The 26040-nt window shown below is 40.7% G+C and overlaps 1 protein-coding gene across 2 annotated transcripts in view; it reads right to left on the minus strand.

Moving 5' to 3' along the window:
- rims4 (regulating synaptic membrane exocytosis 4) overlaps nucleotides 1-26040 on the minus strand; it is a 109422-nt gene that overhangs the window by 47495 nt on the left and 35887 nt on the right. The window contains exon 1 of one of the 2 annotated variants that reach the window (XM_034082703.2): nucleotides 19111-19182. The exons of the other annotated variant lie outside the window; for it this stretch is intronic. Coding sequence (XP_033938594.2) covers nucleotides 19111-19180 — 70 coding nt within the window. The 5' untranslated portion in view covers nucleotides 19181-19182. Of the gene's footprint in view, nucleotides 1-19110; nucleotides 19183-26040 lie in introns of those variants that run through there. 2 annotated transcript variants of the gene reach the window in all.

Below are 26040 nucleotides of genomic sequence, written 5' to 3' on the forward strand. Positions count from 1 at the left end.
GTAATCAATAACTGTGTTAAATAGTTGAGTAAATATAATTTCCACCATTGCACACATCAACACTAATGTCAGAGCTGACCAGTAAAAGTGTCAGGCTTATGTTACCTGGCATATTCACACCTGATTTTTTCATTTCAGCCTTCAAGTCACAAGCAGAAAACTCCTCGGATTACAAGCAATACAGATTAGGTCAGGAGGCACTTTTAATACTATGAGATCCGGTTAGGAGCCGGAACAGCCATGAAAAAAGGTTCGTAGTTGTATAACACATTTCATAAACCCTAATCTTGCCCTGTGTCTGGATTTACAAGCAACCAAATCTGCTTTATTTTATTCCAGCAGTCCAATGGGCACTATGGAGGTAAAATCAGTCAAGAGTCACTCTATTCCAGATTCACACAAAGACACAGATATGACAATGTTCTGCAAACTCTGTCAAGCCACAAAAACCCCAAGATAATAATTGTTTTGATTCAGGGATTCAAATAAAACTTGTTGTGTTTCGCACAGATTGCATTCCGAGTTTCAAAAGCTCACTATGCGCCTCCTCATACTGGTAGAAGAGGGATCTCAAGGTACAATACATTTAGAAGTCAATATCAATATTAATGCAATTCCTGGATTTGATATACCCAGTTGATACCAAGGTAAAGAAAATGCACATTATGTTGTATTCACAAAAATTCCAACACGAAAATGGAACAAAGACACAGATACTAGGGGTGTAACGGTTCACAAACATTTCGGTTCGGTACGTACCTCGGTTTTTAGGTCACGGTTCGGTTCGGTTCGGTACGTTTTCGGTACAGCAGAAAAAATTATCACAAAACATAACATATTTTTTTTTAATTATTATTAAACTGTGAATAATGTATTCACTCAAATAAATGCAAAATATAATAAAATAAACATTAAGGTGCAGCATTTCGATGAACTGAAATAATCTGTATTTGAACTTTACTGTACTAGTACTCACAAAACATAAACTATTAGTTTTGGGTTTTTAATTATTATTAAACTATGAATATTCACTCAAATAAATATAAAATATAATAAAATAAACATTAAGGTGCAGCTTTTCCATGAACTGAAATAATCTGTATTTGAACTGTACTGTACTAGTACCTAAGCAGCCAGTTTGACATTAGGACGTGCTTGTCATTGTATTTTCATGTTTTTTTAAAGAAAGATGAACTTGTCCACATTGCTTGCCGAAAGGGCAGATCAGCTGGCACTAACAATGTCTCCTGCTGTGGAGAACACCCTCTCGCTAGGGACAGAGGTAGTAGCAGATACAGCCAGGTAGCGCTTTGCTAACATGGCAACATAAGGATATTTGCCGTTTGTAATAGCTTTGGCTCGGTCTGAAGTTTTTGCGAGTGGTGGAGGCTTAAATGCTAGTGGGAGTTGGGTTTGCACTTCAGTCTTTTGGTACCGGTGATATTCACGTTCGGGTGATGCCTTTTCAAATGAGTGTGCAAGTTTGATGTATTGCCAGCCGCGTAACCAATTTTAGTTGAACAATGCCGACAAACAGCTTTGGTTCGGTACACCTGTCTTTGTCCGTCATTCTTGTACGTAACTGCGAAACCAAAATGTTCCCAAACCGGAGACTTCAATGATGCTGGAGGATTTTCGAGCTCAACTTTATCTGCGTTCGCCATTTCGACAGTTCCTCAAATTACTGACTACATATGAACGCATCCCTCTGACCAGCTCGTCCAATGAAATGACTTGCTCGCTCTATGACGCGTTGAACACAATGGGAGCAAATTACTCTGAATGCTGAGACGCAGCACCTGAGATTACTTCCAAGAAGTTGTTCACGTTCTCAATTTTTTACGTTTAACGTTATATTTGTTCGGTACACTTCGGTACACACGTGTACCGAACCGAAGGGCCCGTACCGAATAATTTCGGTACGGGTATGTGTACCGTTACACCCCTAACAGATACATTTTCTTATTTTCTTTAATTAGAATGCGAGTGTGAGAGAGTTGGTATTTATCACTTTTTGGGGACATTATTCAGTTTACACAGTCACGTCATTGGGACCTCGGCAGTTTTAGGGACATATAGGCCCTATACACACAGAGACGATTTCAGTTGTATCCGCTAAAGTTCTTTATCGTATATACGATCATTTCCTGAATCGATGACGCCATAGCCTCGCCTCTCCCCACCTCTCCTGCTCATCCCCGTGTCATTGCTGATGCATTTCGCCAACAACAACAATGGCGGATCACAGGGTTGCGTTCGTGCTCCAGACGCTACTGACCATGACACAGATTTTAGTGCTAAATCTACAGCTCCTCAACCACAACCATCAGCAACAATAATAATATAATATAATAATAATAATAACTAGAGAATGCAATTCCTGAAGAAATTGCTAGTGGGAATGCTTTATGCTGAAAAGCTGACGCTAAACTGCTATGCTGAAATGTAATGTGTAAGAAGAAAGTGAAGAATTTAGATTGAAATGATACATGAACACTGGGGGCTTTAATGTCTGATGAGAGTAGAAAAGAAAGTAAAAAGGCTTGGAAAAGCAGCAGAATATTTGAACTGCAAACTTTTTAACTAATTTGATGGCGAATGATCTGTCGCCATGCCAACGGCATTTGATGACATCCCATAATATGCTTAGATGCGTTGATGGCTGCATCGTTACCAAAGTTATGAGAACACCGTGTTTCATGGCGAGCATTTTAAGAAATCTCAAAACTGTCCCGTAGATGTCTTCATGGCTGGACTGTTAGCACACATGTGAAGTTTGAGCACTTTTTGAACATTTTCATAGGAGTTATAGCGACATCGTCTTTTCCATGGAAACGGCATATGATGAAACCCCATAATTGACGTAGAGCTGTTGAGGGCTGGACCGTTAACCATTATCTGAAGTGTGGTGCTGTTTTGACCCTTTTCATAGGCGTTACGACAACATCGTGTTTTATGGCGAGGGATGCATTTCCATGAAAACGGCATATGGTGAGATGTCAGATTTGACGTAGAGCTGTTGAGGCATGGAGAGGTGATATACAGGTGAAGATTGTGGGACGACCGGACCGTGTCAATTGGAGCTACAGTGACATCGTGTTTTATGGCGAGGGATTCGTTTCCATGGCATCAGCCTATGGTGAGATCTCAGATGGGGTTTAATGGAGACATGTTGAAAGTTGTTGTCACTTCATGCCCTCAAGAGGCATTTAGCCATTTTTTTTTATTTTTCAAGCTACGAGATGTTTTCCTACGTTTCTCATGAAAAATGATGTCTGTGATTTAAAAGTTGTTTTACACGAATAATGTCAGAAAGATTTGTAAATGTTGGAATGAGGTTTCTGAGTGAAAGTATGAATGAACAGTTAGCAGTTGAAGTTGAATGAAGATTGTTCAAGTCTGAAGAGTTTCTCCATTGACTTCTATGTTAAACATTTGATGAATTATGGGATGTATCTCTGGAATTATGAAAGTTATGAATGAGAAAAGTAATAGCAATCGATTCCCGACCGAGCTGAACGTTTTGATGTTGAACGGAGTTTCTGCAATGTGGAATGTGGGAGAAGAAGAGGTTCAAAATAATAAAGAATTTCGTGCGTAACATAACAGATAGTGGGAATGCTGTATCACTATGCCTGGCATATGTACTACAGCGTCTCCAGCGGTTTCGAGCGGTTTTGTTTGGACGGACACATTTCTTGAGTCGATTCCGTGTGGACGGAAGACTTTTTTGAAATCAACTTCGGTTAGAAATCGGTTTCGTCTCTGTGTGGACGGGGCCATAATCAAGTCCCCAAAAGGAAATCTATTTATTTTGTAATGCTGGGGTGATTCTTAAGGTGCCTCTGAAGTGTTTATCTTTGGCCCACTCAGGATGTGTTCGGTTTGCATATTTGTGAAAGCAGTGGCGCCACCTAAGGAATGACCATGCCAGTGCAGTTGCTGGTGTTTGTGTGTGTGTAACCTGCTGTCACCTCTTGTCTCTGGTGACTGAGGCAGAGTAGAGTTACACAACTAATAGAAAGTGGATAATGGCTCGAGACACATCGGCCTCTCTGCTTGGCGGTGACCCTTTCACGGTGCTGATGGGATATTATCTCACTTCAGCTCGATACAATCAACATGCTTTGTGTGTAGCCGAGGGACAGACAATCTCAACTTGCAATCCACATAAAAGACAGCAATTTAAAAGATTGACAGTTTTCCTTATTTACAACATTTCTGCCTCGATTCCACATACAATTAGACCCAATGCTTTCTCTTTTTCCTCCCTGTCTGCATATTTGCATCTCTTTCTACTTCTGTATTGTAAGCTGCATTCAGAATCCAGTATTTGCTGTGATACCAGTCTGTTAGTCAAAAACAAAAAGTGCAGCACTTTTTATTCTTTTAGAAAGCAGATCTTTTCTCTCAGTCAGAAGTGGTACAAGCTAAAAATCTGATACAATGAAAGGTCTGCACTCATGGAACAAAAGACTAAAAACATTTCAGCCCCAGGCCAACTTTAATATCTTCTCATTGAAGATGGTTGTGGATAATCAGGTTACACACCTGTTCACATTGCATTCCCAATACAGTGCACCTGCTCTACTTTCTTGCTTCTCCTGAAATTATACTCAAATGCAAACATAAGATTTGAATGAGAAAAAAGTCAAACACAAAAATCTGAGTTTGTAATCACTCTCAAATAGCAATCCTCCGACAAATACAAAAACAATATATCCACAGTAATTTTCTGAATATGGTAATGGTTAACTTGTATAATGTGAAATAAAATAGCTTTATATTAAACAACTATACCAAACAAATATCAATATATGCAAACATAAACCATCATATAAAGAATGTGGTGAAAACATTGTGAATAGACATTACATTGTGTCATTTATTCAATTGTATACAATAAAGGATAAGTGGCGCAGAAACTCAAATGATTACAGGTGAAAGAAGACAGTTTTTCTTGGAAAGCTAAGCTGGTAAACTTTTCCCACTTTGACCAGCTGTTTTTGATTATTTGTGTCCGGTTGTTTGGTGTCTTTTAGCCATATAAACATCCGGTGGCTCAATGTGTCACAGGAAATCCAAGTTGGATTTGGTCCGCTCTTTCACCAGAGCCACAACTCTGATCCATGCCATGTGCGTTAAGGCCCACAGTGTCCTATAAAGGATACACATCTTTGAGGAATACATTATTAACAGAATTGTAATTCTGTTGTGAAAAGGTGATCGCAATTTTGCTAAAATGTTTCAAGTGGTTATGAGGTGGAATGTGTAAATGTGTGTTTGTGTGTGCATATGCATGAACGTGTGGATGCACGTAGGTACGTGGATGCAGCTATTGCAAATTGTGTTTACATGTGAGCATGAGCATTTCTCCCAATATGTTTTCTGTGCACTGAAAAAGTAAAACGCCCACCGCGTTTTTGGCGCATGTAGTTCACGGTGATGTAGAGCAACCAGTGTGATGTAGCACAACAAGTGTCTGATGTGACGCATACAAGTTGTGATGTAGCAATCAGCGAGCCAGGACTCATTAGATTGTCTCCCAGCAGAGAGATATTAATGAAAGCAGAACAGACGCAAAAATAGCTGCTCCCCATTCAGCCAACACGCTTACTGACAGACAGATGGGCTGATGTGGCCTACAGGACTTAAAGCACAGATACAGCCCCAAGAACAACCAATATGTTCCTTTAGAGTATTCAAATAATCAAAATGTCTAAAGACTACAGCAGATACACCCATGCTAGAGCGTGTGGTGCTCCTTCCACTATACATGAAAAGTATGATGACACTTTAAGTAGGTCATTGTGACACTGGAGAGTATTTATTATCTCCACTCAGATGGGCAAGAATCGATCGAGGCTGCTAAAAGCACCATCATGTGTGCACAACTAACTGCCCCGTCCATGAATCTAAATCACAACAATAATTGCATTAATGGTATTCCAGCATGAACATATCCATCACATTTTACATCTGAGTTCAATGTGCCCATGCTTTGCCTTATTCATTATGAAAACACCACAGAGATAAACCATTTCAATGTCTTTTTCACGACAAAACTGTCATTGCATTCCAAGATAAACGAGTGTGTGTGGACTACTCATCGCGACTGGGCTTCATTTAACACCAACTCTCTGCAAATGATAATAATTTCACTTTAAATGCATTTGGCGATTAGCACTGATCGTTGTGCTCATTTGCATACAAAGTGCTACATGTATCTCTAAATGTATTTATTTTACTTTCATGAAATATGTGCTAATAGGAACATTTAGGCGCTATTGATAAGATGCGCATTTAGGGTTGCATTGTAACCGTTTGCCAGGGCTGTTGGTAGCACTGTGTGCAGGTGTACCGGCACACAAGCTGCACACCCCTTTCTGGATCTGGAGCTAGAGTTTTTAACATGAACACACTCTTGGGGTTCTGATGTAAATAGCCAGCAGAAGTCTGTTTTACCTGCGTATGTTAGTTTCTACCTTGTATATGTCCACTGAGATTAAAAACAAATTAAGCTGTGTCGAGCTTATTACGAAAACAGTGAACCTTGATGGGAAAGTAGTTCTTAAAGTTAACCTCGAGGGCTTTAGCGCAACATCCCCACACTGGACGCCTTCAAAGGGCCCTCAAGTCCCATCTGTTCATCAAGGCTTTCGGCCCTTAAATCGATCTGTTGTTTTGTCTGTCTGACCTTTGTTTTGTTTTGTTTGTGCTTGCCCTATTCCTGTAAAGCGACCTTGGGTCCCTTGAAAGGCGCTCTAGAAATATCAGTTATTATTATTATTATTATTTAGTGCAGATATTAAGGGTCTCCATGAAGATGTTAATACGGTGTTTCTTCCCTTTTTACTTCAGTGCTGATGATTTTGCACGAGAGCCATATAATTCAAGAATGTGTACAAAATGAAACCCTCAAATAATGTTTTACTTCACACACTCTCCTCTCGTACAATCCTCGTTGTAACACACGTGACTGGCATCATTCTTTGGCTTTGGTGGACGACGTGCATTTGGATTGTTTTTGATCAATTCACAAGAATCTAGACAGTAGGAATAAATATACCATAAACCTTTGACTCCCCTGATCACAAACACATCCTGATGGATGTGCTGTCTGGTCTATTTAACCAATCAAATGACTCTGGCAGCAATCAGCCCATGACTCACACCTCAGTCACATGAACACGTAGCCGCAGAGAAAACATCCCTGCTGAGATAGAGAGACTGAAAGGAGAAAAAGAAGGAGAGAGAATGGAGACTTGAAGTGAGGTGACTCTCACGTGTTGAGGAAGATGGGCAGATGTTGCTCGGGATAGCTGTCTTCCACACAATATCCAAACAGATATATTTGTTCTAACTCTATTCATCCGTCTAGATGGTGTTGCTGGTATATCACCCGTAGAGATGTCTGCAGTGTCACCGTGCAACAGTGTGCTTCTTGTCATAGCTAGAGAGACTGATTTGAACACTAATGGCGTCCTCTTCAGCTGAGTGGAAGCATGCTTTCTTTCTGCATTGGGATACCGTAGAAGGAAATACTTTGACTCCTCAAAACAAGTCTTGTAGATTTTCTTTTCTGGAAAGTGACATTAATGTTGAGAGTTTCTTTTGGCGCTTTGAGCTTTTAGGGAAGTACAATCTAGTTCCATGATGTTCTATTAAAGACAGACATATCTATTGCCAATATCTACAACACTCACAAAAAAGCATGTAGATTAATAAAAAGCACAGCAGGTCAAAGGACAAATGTGTATTTTGGATTCTGGGGTGATAGTTTAAATGTGGTCATCCTCTATGCATTCCACATCTCTGCTGAGACAACAACCCTTACCCAGAACCAGCATGCTTTCATCAAAACCTCCTGACAGCACTGCAAATACATCCACTTCCAGCCCAGTGGGGGGGGGGGGGGTGCATAGAGGCAATCAAACGTCCCAGCCCTGTCAGTGTTAGTGCTGCACTCTATACCATGCACTGCAGCACTGTAGGCTCCCGACTGTTTCCTCAGGATGCCTTTTCCTTTTTTTCCCTCTTAAACCTTTTATAAAGTTTCAAAACTCTCAACTTGACGCACAGCTGAGGCTCTATTCTCCCAACCACCCTCCTGTACCTCCACCCTGAGTGCGTCATACAAGTTCAGGTACATATTCTTCTCTGGATGATGTAAGAATTTTTTTTTTAATAAAACATCATGTTGCATTTTAGCTTGACCTAATATCATATGCTGAGTCTATGGGAGAAAAAGGTTGATGTCTTCTCCTATCGTATCCTAACCACTATTCCTTAGCGCCTGGGAGAAATGTGAAAGGGTTAAGGAAAGATGGTAGGGGGAATGATGAAGAATCAGGAAAAGAGACTGCAAAGCTACAATAGTGGACTACTATAAAGCGCACCTAGCTACTTTATCGCGTGTGCTCTAAATGTGTTGTTGTATGCTGGTTTTATGAACGTGGACAACAGTGACAAATATATTCATTACCATGGTTGCAATTTAAATAAAAGTCAATCTTATGGTAGCTCGCACTCATCCACCCCCCTGTCAACACGTATTAATCCGATACGTATGAGTGTATACAAATAATTTAAATGAACAATTTAATGCACTATATTCGCATAACTTGGGCCTTCACATCTATCACTGTGCATATCACCATTCAACATGTTTAAAAAGCTTAAGAAACCCCATACAACTCAGTGAACACTACTGTTGACTTTATCTGATCATTTTAGAGTGATAAACGTTCATTTGGCAATTTACAGCATAAATTGTAGAATGTAACGTTCACGATCGGTTGGTTCTGTGAACGGCCGAATGTTGTGTCGCGGTTGCCACCGCAAGGTATTGTGGGACAGCTGTTTCTCCTTTACTTTCGGCCAGTGTATCATAAGCTAAAGGAGTTAATAAAGGAGGTGTTGTTGTTGTTTACTATAATCTAGAGACTGTTAACAGCTCCTATCACTGACGTACTTCCGTATCATTCCTCTCCGTTAGGAACCTTCATAAGCTAAATTGACAATTTGACTGAAACCAAAGTCTAAAATGCCTCTAGGGATGAGATACTACTTTGTAGGATTGCCCTAAATCAATAAAGAGACCAGCTGCTAGCATTGCCCCTGCTTCTATCTATCCGTTCTCCGGACAAGATTTGTATCCACAACCTTTTGTATCTGTCATTTCTCCAAGCAGCCTCCATCCCTTGTATCATCATCGGCTGGAAAACCTTTAATCCATCTTACAAAGTCAAAATGAAGCAACACTGTGCCGGTAAATGGCAAGGCAATACTGCACATCCTAACCGCCATGGATGAATACATGGTTAAATTAAATTAAATGGATGTACTGCAATATCCAGTGGTTGAAATTGTTCTGTCACCGCCAGCCCATTCATTAGAGGAGAGAGAGAATCTGGCAGAAGAGCAGAATAGAGGAGAAAGAGGATCCTGGGAGGCACAGAAAGAGTTGCATTCATTTGAAAAATGACTTTCCTGTAGAGGTGCCACAGCCGATGAAGGAGTGATGACTAAAGCTGAAGATGAGTAAGAAGCTCCGTTTAAAACCTCTTGGCACCACACACGGTGGACGAAGCAGAACGGTGCGGTCGAGTTAATTACTTTATTGGTAGATAAGCATTTGTTAACCTTTCTCCGAATGAAGGGTTTTGCTGAGTACACCGTGCTATTCTTAAACACCTGGGAGCTACTGTTCCAATTATAGTTGCAGACATGCAGAGGAAAAGCCAGGGTTTGGATGCCTTGCTCAAAGATGTACTGTACAAAGAGGTTTTCAATATTTCAGATCAAATGCCCAACGGTGGCAGAACATCTACCGTATGTCCGGTGCAGGAAAGTAATTCAAGATGAAGTACTTTGTAATTATCCCAAATGTCTGTATGATCGTTCGGATCAGTTTATTATGGTGTGTCCGTGCCAAGTGCAAAGTGACATTTGAACATGATCAATCAGAATGCACTGCCGTCCTGAAATTGAGAAAAATTGCCATTCTAGACCTCTACAATAACACCTCAGTTTTGTCCAGAGCACCGACGAAACATGTAGGTGTATAAACCTTAGACTGTCTTTAGTCAAAATAAGATGTTTTGCTGCTGCATTTATATATGAATTACCTTCATTTGAGTTTGAATTGAGGAGCTCGATTGTTAGCTTAACCTAGCCCTAATCAAATAATTCAGATAACACACATTATAAAAGTGTTTCGCCTTTTGTCAGGATAACTGATACGTTCATTTTGGGTTCAACCAAATGAATTCTGCTAAGGTAATGTTGGGTATCCCTTCTATAACATTTATATCAGCAAAAGCTTTGGTTGACAAAGCTTTTATCTCTACTGTTATATATGAAGTGAGAAATATGCTTTGTCTTTGCATTAGTGTTTTCATTGTATTTCCAGTGCACTGCTATCGAGCAGACAGTTATGTAGAGCAATGGTTACAAATGATTTTATTTGACATCCAGCGGGGACATACTGACAACAAGCAGCACTATCCCAGTAACACATCGTCATGAACTGGTGGGGACAGGTTTGTGGGAGTGGGAGAGTAATCTCCCATGCTGGTCAAGCAGCAGCAATTTGGCACTAATCAAAGAGACATACCACTAAGAATCGACACTTACATAATCTATATGTATCTGTTTGAGGCGAGTGTTGTCTTCAGTCAGCGTGTCCGTGTTTGTGTGGGCATTACGGCATGACGGATTGCCTTCCCTTCATCCCTTGTTCCTCCTTACGGCCTCAGAACATTTCACTGGTAAATTGGATGGAGTTGAAGTTCTCCGTTGTCTCCACTCCTGGGCCTGCAGCTGCCAATACTCCACGTAAACGTATGTATTCATTTGACATTTGTGTCATAAAAATGTCCACGTATCAATGGTTCCTTAATGGCCTGTTAACCTTCTGCACCTAGTTTGACCTTTCGTGTGCTTTGAACACACGCATGGCACTGATTTTATTTTTCCGCCTGCGATGACAAGATTATGGCTCTTATGTTATATACGACATACATTTGCGCGGATAAACCATGAAATAAATGCAGTGAAATGAAAATGTCAAGCTGGATTACAGCTAATAGGATCAACATATAATCTGATTAGCAAATGTAATCTACAAATGATTGAATACGGTTCATGCTGTGTGTATGTGTAGAAGCTTTACTGCGACCCATGTTCACCTACATCTACATCTACATACAGTATATAGTGTGTCAGGATGCTTGCATTGGCTAAGTAGCATCAAAGGCAAAGTACATCTGAGGCTGATGTCATGTGAGTGGGGGAAACTTCTGAAGCAAGTGGAGTCAGGACTCAGAGAGACACGAGGAGAGCTGGAGCTTTGATGGCAAACACTGACGGGTTATTTGGAGCTTCGGCCGGAGAATTCACAAGACGTGTCACGGGCCACGGTCTGACCACACGGTTGAGATGCCACAATTAATTCTGAAGAACTCTAGCCCAGACCCGTGTAGCTAGTTCTGAGAGAATAATCAACATTGTGCCTAACAAGATCATAACACCTCTATCAGCTGACGCCAGCAAGCAGGAGCAGGGAGACAGGACACTGAGAGCACAGCAGCCAAGGTCGCAGGTGCCTCACTCAGTCAGGACAGTTTGAACTGATAAACTGGGTCAGATTTATGGGCCTTGGAAAATATTTCCCTGACAATTTGTACACTCAGAAAACGTGTTATTAGACACATTTCTTTTTCTTTAGCTACCAATAGTTCGGGATTTTATTCAAAACAACGAATGTCAAGGAAATATGTAATCTCCATTGTTAGGATGTATTGTATGGGAATCGGGAATATATAAATCCAATTGTTTGCAAATCCATCCAGCAGATATTGAGATATTGAAGTGAAAACTCTGACCTGCTCGAGATGCACTATATTAGAAGTCATGGATCCATCCTCTGTGATATGTCTATGCATATCTGCACCATGTTGCAATATTGGCTTCTAATAATTCGGGCAGATAATAAACCGTAGACTGTTTAAAAGATGCAGACATAAGTGACACACAACCCGAGCTAAGTACAATCAATGTTTAGGGGAGAGAAATGTTACAGTTTACCTTCATGGGTAAAAACACACTGTTAAAGACAGCCAAAGACAACCTGGAGTCGTCCTGTCAATTACAAGGTAGCCCCGCACTAAAGCATGTACGTTTCTTTATTGTCTCTTTTATTTTAAATTGGTCCCTCAATAACGAAATGCACATCATGCTTTATTGAAGAACATTTGAAAATAGAGTTAAGGCCATAATATTGTCAGGACAATGTGTACTTAGGATATGAATCAATTGCAAAGTCAGATAATTCCACTTCTCTACACACTGCCCAGTGGGTCGACAGTTTGCAGGTTTTATGCATTTCAGCATTGGCTTCACTTTAAAACTAAGTGCTGCTTTCCACTTAACGGGTAACACGTTACATGTAACCAGTCATACATGTAACAGTGTGAGGAAGCTGATGTCCATTGGGGACGTGTTCTGCACGGTGGCAGCAGGATATGAGGACGCTGACGTCAGGACTTTTAATACATTATTCACTCACACAGGCTTACATATCTGCAGTGCACATGATTTCCATACACATTGGTGTGTCATATTAAAAGTTCTATACATGCAATAAGAGATTGTGGTCTGATATGGATATGGACTGTATCATGTGTTATCATGTTTGTAAAACACACTGATGGGGATGTGCTGAGTAGAGACAAGAACATATAGGATAGACAGAAGAGGGAAAGAAAAAAGGAAGGGAGCGACTCCTTAAAGAAATCTTTCAAGACACAAAAGAAAAGGCAGCAGAAAGAAAATGAACGAGACAGCATGAGCGACAGGAACAGGAGATAGAAAGAATAGGTAGAGATAAATAAGAGCCTGACAGCTTCACCCAAGTGCCATGATCAAGATCACATATTCTGCTCCTTCTAACATTAAGAACTGTCTTATAACAGCAAAACCAAAGACTACTTTCAAGAGACTGACAACGCCAATATTCATCTCTCTGATGATACAGATCAGACCTCATCAAATAAACTGTTCACTATTTGTTGTAAAGCAAAGTCGTCTTAAATTAGCAATTTTTTCAGCATTCAAATGAATTCTCAAGAGCTGCTCTCAATGAACACTCTGATGAAGTGGGAGTGAGGACACACAAAGTACTTTGAAGCAATAGTCTGAATCAGGGTAAATATATACTTTTGCTATTGTTTCTATTTTCATGGTTCATTTTCACATTTACCAAATGCAAGTGGCCAACATATAAGAGGTGTTTGCAGGAAATCACTCGATCTCGTGATTTACTCTGACTTGGTAATGTTATGTATTTAGCATATGTCTGTTTGTTCTCTTCTGCAGAAGTTCAAGTCAGTCCTCCATCTCCATTAACCTGTATCCATAACAACAATACTCATGCAGGCAGCCCATAATCCTGCGGTTTTCTGTATTATTCTTATGTTATCAATGCAATTGAACAGCACCAGCGTCCATGGCAACGGACCTACTGTAATGTTGGCTGGTAAAAGCGCCCTAAATCAACTCAAGAGATATTTGTTTTGTACTACATTTTCAGAGACTCAACCCACATGTTACAATGAAAACCATTTCATTACATTAATTATTTGGATACAAATTTGCTCAAAATATTTTCCTTTGTTTCTTCATTCACTCTTTTCTACTGGGAAGCAATGACTGGAGACTTTTACCTTTTTGCTAAAGAGAGAGCATGGGGAACTTCTGTTGCTTCCATTAAAATACATTTAACACACACACGCACACGCACACACACGCACACACACACACACACACACACACACACACACACACACACACACACACACACACACACACACACACACACACACACACACACACACACACACACACACGCACAACAAACAACAAAGATCTCTAGCCTCTATTATAACTGGCAATTTTGTGATTGGTTCCTGTCAAGATTTGTACTGAGACTGAAGGCAGTAAGGAGGCATAACTGTTCCAAAATGGAAGAACATGCTCCAAGTAAAAAATCAAGAAATAATGTGGTGACATTGTTGAAGAAACATCAAATAACATCATATTACATTACTTTAGCATTTTGCTAATATGAAATCAATGACATTATGTTGCATACTTCTGGACAATACTCCCACTGCGCAGCTCTCTGCCTTTTGAATTCAGATTCCACATATTTTGTTATCATTTCATTGTATTTCCTTGTTTGCATCTTATATCTTTTACCAGTTTTAAGACTAGTTTGTATAATATTTATTTATTTTCTTTTTACACACTTGCCTGTTTGCACCATTATACACAAAAGCAAATTCCTTGTATCTGTGTGAACCTGATTCAGTGAGTGTATCCTTAAACAAAGCAACAATGGTAAATGTCTTGCTCTTGAACGCCCCCCGAACACTCATAGCAGCACGGGAGAGGCAGCAGTCGGCTATAAAGAGCCGCATGTGGAGAGAAGTGTCTGTTTTACTGCTGGCCCCTTGTTTCAGTCAGTGCAGCTTTATGCCTCAACAAAAACACACCTAACAGTCCTCACATTCACTTTCCAATTCAGTAACATCTTAAAGCGAGTGGAAATACTCTAGAGATTGTTTAACTCCATTGCAAGCACTTTTCCACATGATAATCACATCAAGACATTACACAGGATATTAAATTAGAGCTAATGTGCACCTTCACACTCAATTATTAAGCAACACTGCAGCAAATAAAAGGAACATCTGATGCTCCTCCAGCTGCAGGCTCATCACCAGGTAATAGAAGGGTAATGGAAGTAGTATTAGATGTGTTAACAGGTGTTTACACAAACTTAATTACATTAGCACTTCTCTGTATTTTCATTCTAATGTAATTAGAAGCATGAAATTTAAGAGTGGAACACGGGTTTTAGTACTGCTAAATAGCAAACAATTATCTATTATATGTATATTTTCATTGATAGATCATGAAAAACAATCATTAAACAATCATTACAAGACAGAGACTTGCTCTCTTTGATTTGCAGTATTGCACACGTGAAACAAGTGGCGGAGGAAAGGTGTGGATTTGAAACCTTGATGTAGGTCTGTGATGCCGTCACGTGCATGCATATGATAAAACCTCTGATTTCACACAGTAACTGTGTTCCGACTTCCGAGTGGCTGGAATTCAACCCTATCCCTTACAAATGACATTTATACACTGCAGGGAAGTGTGACTTTGGTAAATCGCATGTGTGTCACTGGAGGAGTGTTGATGATCGGGCATACAGAGCGAAGGACACTTGGCTATAAAAACATCGGTTTAAAGGTCAGAATTTTAGAAAATATGTTTTTTCTGAAGGAGAGTTAAATGTGAAGACAAAACCACCTCAATAGCTGTATAACTTAGTATGAAAGCTTGCCTGGCGCTGTCCAAAGGTAATACGATTTGACTACCAGCATTCTGTTTTTATGAGAAAATGAAGGACACTGAAAAGAAAAAACTGTCCATGGCAATACAAAACTATCATTAATATTGTTTGGTCCACCTGTGCTTTTCAAAATCAAATCATGTCACCATGTCTGCTGTATAAAAAATGCCTCTGTTCGTTCAAGATGTTTCACTTTGAAGATGTCTATTATTACTTTAGTACAATCATACAAAATGCTCCTGTTGTTCAAAAAACATAATAACACATTTAAGAAAATGATCACATCAAGATTTGTGCTGCATTCCCAGATCTCAGTGCTCACTTTTTTAGCATTATCTTAACATAACAAAAAATGCCAAAACAATGGAAATAAAACCCAAGATGCTTAAAACCCTATATTTCTCTCTAACTCATAGCACATATCGGGGAGAAGCAGAAGAAGAAGAAATAATCAAGGGAATGTAAGAGAGAGATCAGTAGGAGAGACGAACACAAGACAGAGCAGGAGGTGAAGGGGGAGGCAGAACATAAGAGGTGATGAGGAGAGGCTGATGAAAAGATCAATGACAAGAGAAGACAAAGAAGAGGAGTGTAGAGAAGAAGACAGAAACAGGAGAGGGAAAATGGAATAGGGAAAAGAGAAAAGTCAACTTCTGTGTGAAGAAGAGGAAAGGAAGATGGGAGGAAATGAAAAAGTTTTTTTTTAAATTTTATTTAGAACAGACTTTCATATCAGAACGATTTCCACGCTGCCCGAGCAGGAAGGGAGGATTTAACCTGTCATCACGGACAATGGGAAATCACAGCATGGCGGATCAACACATTCGAATTGCCTCTCAGTGATTTTCTGTCATGACCAAATAAAGCACGGCTGTTAACCGGCTGCGACATTAACAATGAAATCACACTATCCATCGTTGTGTAATGCTTTGTTTGAAGAGGCGTCGCAGAACTCGTCTCCACGTGACAACTTGACTTCCTGCTCTCAGTCTGGCACAAAGCAGCCTGTCAAGGCAGTCTGGCTGTTACAATTATTCAAACTTTTGTCCTGTCTTCTGGCTATTCTCAGATTCCACAGCCTCTCAGCCTTCTCCTTCATCTTTATTCTTTGTCTTAATCTCTTCTTACTTTCTTCATTCAGATCTCCATGTTTTGTTACCATCATCGCTGGAGAAACATTTGTTTTTTGATGTTATCAGTGAAGTGCAGGAAAAATGGCTAATAGATGCCAAATCATGTTGATGCTAAGTTGCCTTTCTCACAATCTCAACCCCCAATTCACCATATGAATTGAACAAGCATGTTCTTGGCCACAATGCCCTATTATGTGTCTAACCATACGGTGTTAAATAATAAGAATAATTTAAACTACCAGAGCCACCAATTTGGCAATAGCTAGTTAAATAGCTTCCATACGCAAGCTAGCTAGATAGTTTAATTGGGAAGCTAATCTAAGCTAACTAGGTAGATAGATAGCGAACGTCCATCTTAGTTCCTACCCGTCACGAAGGATGGGTCATGACCGAAAGAACAAGATCACGGACACAAGCGGCCAAAAGTTCTCTCCGTAGGGTGGCTGGCATCTCCCTTAGGGATAAGGTGAGAAGTTTAGTCATCAGGGAGGGACTCGGAGTTGAACCGCTCCTCCTTCGCGTTAAAAGGAGCCATTTGAGGTGGTTCGGGCACCTATAAGGATGCCACCTGGGCGCCTCCCTGAGGTGTTCCAGGCACTTCCAGCTGGGAAGAAACCGAGTGGCAGACCTAGGACCAGGTGAAGGGATTATACTCTCTACTAGTTTGGGGCCCTCTGCTGGAAATGCTACCTCCGAGTCGAAAAAGCGGTAGAAGATGGATGGAGATATCAAATGTAAGCTATAGCTTGTTAGAGGGGTAGCTAATGTGAGCCAGCTAACTAGGTAGATATATATCGAACGTTAGCCAGCTTTTTCAGTAGGTAGCTAACTTTCGCTAGCTTGTTAAGTAGACAGCTAGTGTATTGTAAATATAAAGTGCTAAACCAGAAGAACTCACACATCTTTGAACAGGAAGGGGGAGAAGGGACTTAGCTTTGGCAGCTACAGACGTAACATTACATGACATAGCTCCATCTGAAGAAGCTCAACACGGTTCTCAGGGGACACACACCCAAGGGTGCTTTGTCTTCATTCTGAACACCCAGGGTTTGTTCAGTAACATTTAACCATTGTCTTGCCAGAGGTCTTTTGGATCTGCATTTGGCAAAGATGAACAGTCTGTCTGACGTCATTAAACATGTTAAACGTTTGGTAATGAAATGCTAATTTATCAAGCTCTCGTTAACATCTGCTGCATAATGTGCAGCTTGTTTGCATCCTGGTGGGAAACAACAACCACAGCCAATGTAAGTGCATACTGAACACCTTCAAGAACACCTTCCCTGCTGCCATACTGCTCATTTTAACAAATGAACACCTGCACATCCTCCTCCTCCTCCTCCTCCTCCTCCTCCTCCTCCTCCTCCTCCTCCTCCTCCCCATAGAATAGACCTCCATTTTGTTCTCCTGACTTTTCTGGGTCATCTCTCCAACTCAGAAGCACACCAGAGACTTCTCTCCTCCTCCTTTCTCCTCTATAACTCAAATCTTTGACATGGACTCCATGCATCTTGCTATGCATTATTATAGCCACTTTTTCAGATCAGAATACTTTATTTATCCAGGAATATAAATTAATATAAATTAATTAATATATATATATATATATATATATATGTATACAATGTAAGACAAAGGGTAAGAATGTAAAATCAAAAAAAACAAATAAAAGATCTTAATACAATAAAATAAATAAAAGGAAAATAATTGTGTAAACATAAAAAGGCAAAGTAATAATAACAACTTACTAAAGTATATAATATGTATGCTGCAACAAGTTCAGTGTTTTGTTCATATTAATATATGAATATTGAAAATAAATATCAATACTTTGTTTTATTATGCCACTACATTCTTAAACTCGACTACAATTCCAAGGTAAATATTATAATTACCTTAACTTAATCTATTTTAAACCATTAGAATAAAAAAAATGAAATATTTGATTTTATAACACATTTAATTAATTTACCAGAACAGCTTAGTTGATTAATCAAGTAGCCGATTGGGAGATAATTATAGGCATGTATAAACATACGTAACAGATTTTCCAATTGATATTATATTTTATTTTTACTCGAGAAACATATTAAATGCAGAACTTTTTCCTGTAACACATTATTATAACAGTGTATTCTTAGCTGTTTTACTTAAGTAAAAGTTCTAAATACTTCTCCCACAGTGCCTGCAGGTAGAAATCCTTTCACATCATAGTTTTCACTTAGTCCTAGAGTTATAAGGTTAACCTTGACTTTTCTTTTATCTCTATTGTGAGCAGATAGCATAAACATAAATGAAAAGATGAAGGGATGAAATAAGGGAAAGCAGATGAGGAAAGAAACAATCAAAGGGAAGGGACAAGGGGAAAATATAAAAAGGGTAACGAGCATTGAGGGAAAAAGAGACGTATTCATTCTCAATTCTCTCCTCCTCCCTCCCCTCCTGTCTTTTAACCCCCAGCTCCCTTTCTCCCCCCCTAATCTCCCCCTCCATGCATGTGACCCCTGATTGATGTATGGGTGATGCTGCTTTCTTCCCTTCATATCCTACCTTCCTCTCTCCATCCCTTCTTCATCCTCCTTTCTGTATTGGCTCCTTCCACCTCTGCTCCTACATCCATCAGTCCCAACTCTATTACTTTTCTCTCATCACTCTTTTCCTTCCCTTTCGCTCTTTTTTCGTCCGTCCTCTGATTCGTTGAAGGCTAATGTTCCAGATACTCCCACAATGAGTGACATCTCATTACCTTCGCTGCTATAATATCTGATGCATGCCCATACTTGACTCAAATTAGGCTCTCATTCAGAAGTTTAGTCAAAACTTTCAGTCAACTCTCTCAACGCAGGAACCAACACAAGATAAACCTAGAAATCAGAGGATGAGGACAAATGGAGGACTTTAGATTTAAACCTCTAAAAAAGACTGGTTCAGGAATGAATCCTAAAACCCGGTAATTAATGAGCATTTTAACACTTTGATCAGTAAACACCCCACTTGTGGACGTCTGAAGCTTCTATGTGTTTTCAAATGGTAAAATAGCGGTTGCTAACAAGTGAATAAATGAGTCTATAAACCTCATCACACCAAACATTACGGTGGTGATGTGAAGTAATGCAAACAGCCTAACGTTTTAGCCTAATGTTAGCTTTATGGTTCTACCCAGGGCCGCCTTAATGCACGGGCTGACCTGGGCTGAAGCCCAGGGGCCTACGGAGATCAGGGGCCTATCATGAGCCAATACAAAAGTTTACAAAAAAAAGTAAATACAAAAAAAAAAAAGTTTTTTATTTCGGATGTTTTTAAAAAACATTTAAATAAACAAAGTCTTGGCTTTCAGAATATGAAACTTTTATTTCCAAAATCACACGATAAATACATTTTTGAAGCTTGTAAAGGGAAGATGACAGCTCTCACTCGCCACTCACTCCCCCTCCCTCCGGCTGAAATTATGAATGTAAGGCGTATAGTAATCATAGATAACACGGCAGGGTCCGTTACAGTTTGTTTTCATCTGGTTTCAAATAAACAAAGTCTTGGCTTTCAGAATATTAAACTTGTTTCGGCAAATTCAGATGATAAATACAACTTTGAAGCTTGTAACGGCATAATAACAAGCAGAGAACGGAGTAATTCGTGACGTCACAGCAGGCATAACAACAGCCAGTGTTTCTCGTGAGGGTTTTCCCCGGGAAACAAACACAACACACACAAACGCAAATTTACGCACACACACACACACACACACACACACACACACACACACACACACACACACACACACACACACACACACACACACACACACACACACACACACACACACACACACACACACACACACACGAGCTTTCCCCAGACCAGTAATCCAAACGAAAATATCTTCTCTCCGTAGTATTTTTGATCATTTGCTCCGCTAATCAATCAGATCGATGGATTCCAGAGATTTTTCTCAAACATGATGACTCCGAAAGAGTCAGTGGGCACCACTTCACAGCCAATCAGAATGAGAATATGTTTCACATGTGACTTATTCAAATTGCGAGTGATTGAGTGACAGATGAAGGTTGTTTAGGAGAAAAAGTTTGAGAAGAAGAAGTTTGAGAGTGGCGCTCGGAAAAGGAAATTGTTGAGGGAAAAGTAGTTTCGAGACAAGCAGCTATTACAAAACATGCCGAAGCTTACAGGTTATTTTAAACCTGTAGGCCGGGATGAGGAGGAAGGACAGATTAGTTCTGTACCGAGCGGTAGCGGTGCCGGCCGCGGGGCCTCGGAGCCAAGTAGGCCGTCTGGTTCTGATAGCGATGGAGTAGCGGGAGAGGAAAAACAGACAGGAGGGAGGGAGGGGAGGAGATGGCGAAGACGATGAGGACTTGCTATGTGGAGGGGAGCCAACGGCAACCGGACAGATACATGAGGGAGGCCCGATACGTCACTCATCTGGAGGAGAGGACCAGGCGCGCGTAGAGCAGAGTGGAGAAGTGCGATCACAGAGCCTGCCGAGGCTATAAATGACTTTGATTTGTTGTTTAAATAGGGGGCCTACAAAACCATCAGCCCCAGGGCCTGATGGCAGGTTAAGGCGGGCCTGGTTCTACCAATTGCTTAACTTAAAGAGCCTGTGACACCATCCCAACAACTGTTGTGCAATGAAATATTGGGCTACTAGTAATCCTGAACCGTCAGTTTAAAAAAGAAAAAGCGATACCGTTTTGTTAAATATCAATACTTTCGAACATCGCGGGGAAATTCCTTCACTCATTTTGAAGTTTTGGGGGAAGCCGGAAGTGACGTCAATGCGGGAACGCTTCGAGAGCCAAACACGGACAAAGTGTGTTGTGTCATGCGTAGAAATGGTAAATTACTGAGATTAGGCACGTTAATAACGTTTTAATGAAGTTGACTACAGTATATTCATATGTGTCAGTGCTTTCATGTCAATTCGGCGACATAAACATAATGATCGTGGTGAAGATGATGATTACATTAGGATTAAAAATCGGGAGTGAGAGCTGCTGAATTTCCTCCCGTCGGATGTGATATAAAAACAAATCGATTATTTTTGTGGTTATAAACCCAAGTGGATGAAACTACATGTATCAGTGCTTTCATGTCAATTCGGCGAACATATTATACATTAAATGATCGTGAGCATGATGATTAAAAATCGTTTGTTTGAGCCGGTCTGCATTTACTGATGAGAAAACAAACCGATGCTTTTTGTAGTTGTAGTACACCAACTTGGATTAAACGTGTGGTTTTTTACCACAATGTTGGGGAAATTAATGGATAAAATGCACGGATTATTATTATTATTCCCACTCCGATCGGGACACTAGGTCCACCGTTTCCCCGCAGCGAGGCTCCCCCCGTTGACAGTTTACGTGGGCTGGGTGCAGTGGCGGACTGGCCATCGGGACGAATCCCGATGGGCCGGTACCGAAGTGGGCCGGTCGGATAAGTCACTAGCACATCCCCCATAGGCGGCGCGTGAGGCTCAGGTTTGAGAAGGCTAAATAACTTCTTTTACCTGACGCTGCCCGCCTCCGGCGTCTATAGAAAAGAGATCCACTCAGTGTGCGGAGTTTAAATCTCTCAAGTCATATTACAGGATAAAGGAAATACAGTTTAAACTGCCGTATGCAGAGAAGACGCCGACGTGTCACACTTATCATTCATATTACATCATCAATCAGATCATCGATATATAATATCATAATATATCATATATCTCCTGATCTGAGTCAGCTTCTCCAGCCTCATCTGGCCGTGCAACACTCAGTGTCACAGACTGTATGCAGAAGTATTATTTAACACATTATGTTGACGAAATACTTGAGACAAATGTAATTAAAGTCAGATCCACTCGTGTCTTAGACGTGAACGCGCTCTCAGCTGGAGAGAAACCCTGGCTTGATTTACCGAGTTGATAACCAGCGTCGTAGGACCGCTTAGCGAGATCTCGTTTGTTAGTTTGTTGTTAGTTTGTTTGTTACTCCAACATATCCAGGGTCTGTTGAACTGGCTTCGTAGTACAGGGCACAGGTGGCTAGCAGCGCTAATGTCAAAGACACAGACATTATACATTATATTTGTATTTTACATCCCCCGCTCCCCCCGTTGACAATTTACTAGCGGTACCGAAGTGGGCCGGTCGAGAGTCCCGGGATGATTTTTAGTCCCATTCCACCACTGGCTACATGACCATATGATCGCCCATATTGACGCACCTCATTCCTAAACTTCTAACAGATACAACATAAACCGATCCTTCAGCCTCATATGAGCTCTCAGACACGTTCAACATTAACCTGTCATCGCTGTCTGAGCTTGCTGCTGTGTGCGCCGTCGTGCGTTTACATCTGACTGTATATATATAAAGGTTTACATGCAGATGCTGGGATCCTGGACGGTGCAGCAGGAGCGCTGTGCCCGCAATGACGTCACCCATCATTTGGCGGGACTTGAAGAATCCGCGAGAAGATCCAGAAAATTGTCAACATTGAAGGCAGATTAATGGTTATCAAAGTACAAATATCCAAAATCAGTTCAGTAACGGTTTTCAAGGGGACAATATGTACTCAAATTGATGGGTTTGGATGATGGGGGAAAACCGTGTCACAGGCTCTTTAAGCCCCAAGCCTGTTTTTCAGGTTTCAGGCTCGAAAATGACATTCCCAGAACAAATGACCATATCTTCCCTTCTAAAAGAGTTTAATTAATAATCTTTTCTCTCAAAGTAATGATAAACCTGTGAGTTGGATGTAGAAAAGTCAGAATCAATATAGATGTTTTTTATTTTAAAGCAAATTCAGATTGAACATGGTAAAAAACTGTAAATTATAGTGTCCGTCCAAAGAATATGTTATAGTGAAAACCAGGGCCGCCCCTCCCTACAGGCCAATCACGCAGGCTGCATGGGGCCCCGCCCAGAGGGGCAGTTCTCTGCTCAGTTCTCCGCGCACCCCCCGCGAGAGTGAGAGAGGTGAGACAAGGGAGCACGTTTGTAACCCGACACCGTTGCAATGACCAATCACGGCTTTGATACGGCCACTAGTGCAGGTGAAGAGATGTCGGTGAAAAGACAGTTTCAGTCCGGCGCAAGCAAGAGGGGAAAAAAAACAAAACATGAAGAAACTAGAGCATCACCCGAAGGTGGGTTATTGTATGAGTCAAATGTACAACTTGCAAATGTTGTATAAGTCAAATGGCCAATTGCCATATTAAAACATCAGCTGCAATTCACGACATGAAGAAGGCAGTCTCTGCAGCATATAGGCTAATGGAGATGCAGTTATTTCCAGCATTCTTTATTTAACATTCATTCAAGTATGTTATGCCTTTTATCTGCTAATGTACAGGAGGAAGAGTGATAATCTGTCTGTCTAGTTGGCTTACATAACAGTTCAAGTTTACAGCTTAAAACACATGGAGCATTTTTTTTCCTTTTATTCATTTTTATGTCAATTTGCACATTTCATGGTGATGCTCAGCCTCTCCCCTTAACTCCTAACAGTCATCATCATGTCAACCACAACACAGAAAAATACTGATAGAAATGTGTGTGTAGTTGTTGATACATTGCTGACAGAGGGAACTACATTTGAATACAGATTTAAGAAATATCAGTTTTTGAGCATGTCATAAGCATGTTTTGTCTTGACTATATTACAACTATATTATAATAAAATAATATAGTATTTATATTATTGAATTGATTATGATTACTGTTAGAGAATATTTCTTCTCTCTTCCTAAGTGTCAAATAATAATTCTTCCTTACTCCTAAGATATTTAACCTTAATTGCCTGTTGACGTTTTACGACCAAACCCTGGCTCTGTTATCTCTCTTAAGGAATGGGAGGCTCCAGCTATCTTGATAAACCAGTTCAACTCTCGGTCACAAAATGGTTTATCGCTGTGGGAACGCTGGCTTCTAAACACCACTGACAAGTGATTGAGTATTTCTAGTTGGGGGATAATCTCCTCTAGCTCCACAGATGTTTACGCCTCCCCCAATATGCTGATTAACTCTCTGTAAACTGGTTAAAAGGTCTATCGAGAGATAGGCTGATCAGAATTGACATGACAACCCACCCATGCAGTCAGAACCTTTTGCTGCTGTGACTTGTGATATGAATTCTCCGGCCGTATCCTTGTAATAAACTACCAGTGTTTGACATCAAAGCTCCAACTCTCCTTGTGTCTCTCTTGCGGCTTTCACACCAGCGCTTTTCCCTTTCTAGCTCCGAGCGGGAGCTTTTCTGATTCAGCTCCGGTTTCCCTTTTCAGCTCCCGCTCTGTTCACACCGCCCACTGGCGCCCCAGAGCTGCCCCTGCTGCGTCATGACGTCACCGTTTACATCGCTGATTTGCTCCCCAACGGCAGCCATTACGGCGCTCACAACAACAACGGGGAACTGCGTCGGGTCGATTATCGTGTTGCTTTTAATCACACGAAGCCAGAATAAATTGAATAACGACTTCTCCAACCTTATACTTTTCTCCAGAGTGCCGTGGTTCATTGTTTATTAATGTGTGTCTGCAGCATTTACCGACCGCTGCAGTGCTGCTCTTCCACAGGAGTTTATTCTCCCATTAGCTCCCGGTTAGCTCACACTGCAGCGGCCGCTCTAAAGTATTCACTGTCCGACTCACACAAGCAGCTGATGCATATCCCCAGTTCCCCTTAGCCTAAGTGAATGTGTGTCAGTCTGAATTGACGCTGTTTGGTATCACAACGCTGTTATGAAAGTTTCTCTGGTATAAAACGGGTGATGTTAGCATAGCAACCGAAGCTAAACTGACTACTTGCATCCGAAAGCTGCAATAATACTTAAAACAACACGTCTGCCTCTCTCCACAATGATCAATAACAGTAAACGGATGGTCAAAGTAAGGTACAAATAAACAGAATCACACGAAGCCTGGTTAGTGTTGCCTGACTTTATAAAGTGTGTTTATAAGCACTACTGCTTGTAGGCAGGCATAACAGTCGACCCATGTTCAGGGGTCGACTGTTGCCATTTTGTACCAACGTTTAGCAACCATACAGGGACGATCATAGAAGAGTCCCACAATTCAATGTCAACACAAACAAGAGACTACAATGCAGTGATTGCTTTTGAGTAAATTCATAAACTTTACAGAAGATGTGGTCATAGTCACTTTACTCGACCTCGAGGATATCGCTTGAGTTCAAAGTGCAGAACATATTGCTGACTTCGAAAACCTTTGTCACCTTTATTTAAATACCTTTCTTCACTGTCATTAAATAACGCAGACAACACCTTGTCAAGAACACTTCCTCGGACCTGTAGAGTACATTTGAAGGACTTCGTCAAAATGAAGAGTTTTAGGGGGGAAAAGCTTGCAGCACTGGTCGTGGTGGCGGCTTAGCAATAATACATAGAAATGAACAGGAACTGTCCCCCCTGCCTCTGCCTGTACTATCATCATTTGAATGCCTTGGATTTAAATGTA

This window comes from Pseudochaenichthys georgianus, chromosome 5 (genome assembly GCF_902827115.2).
Source record: "Pseudochaenichthys georgianus chromosome 5, fPseGeo1.2, whole genome shotgun sequence".
In the NCBI taxonomy this organism is placed as follows: domain Eukaryota; kingdom Metazoa; phylum Chordata; class Actinopteri; order Perciformes; family Channichthyidae; genus Pseudochaenichthys; species Pseudochaenichthys georgianus.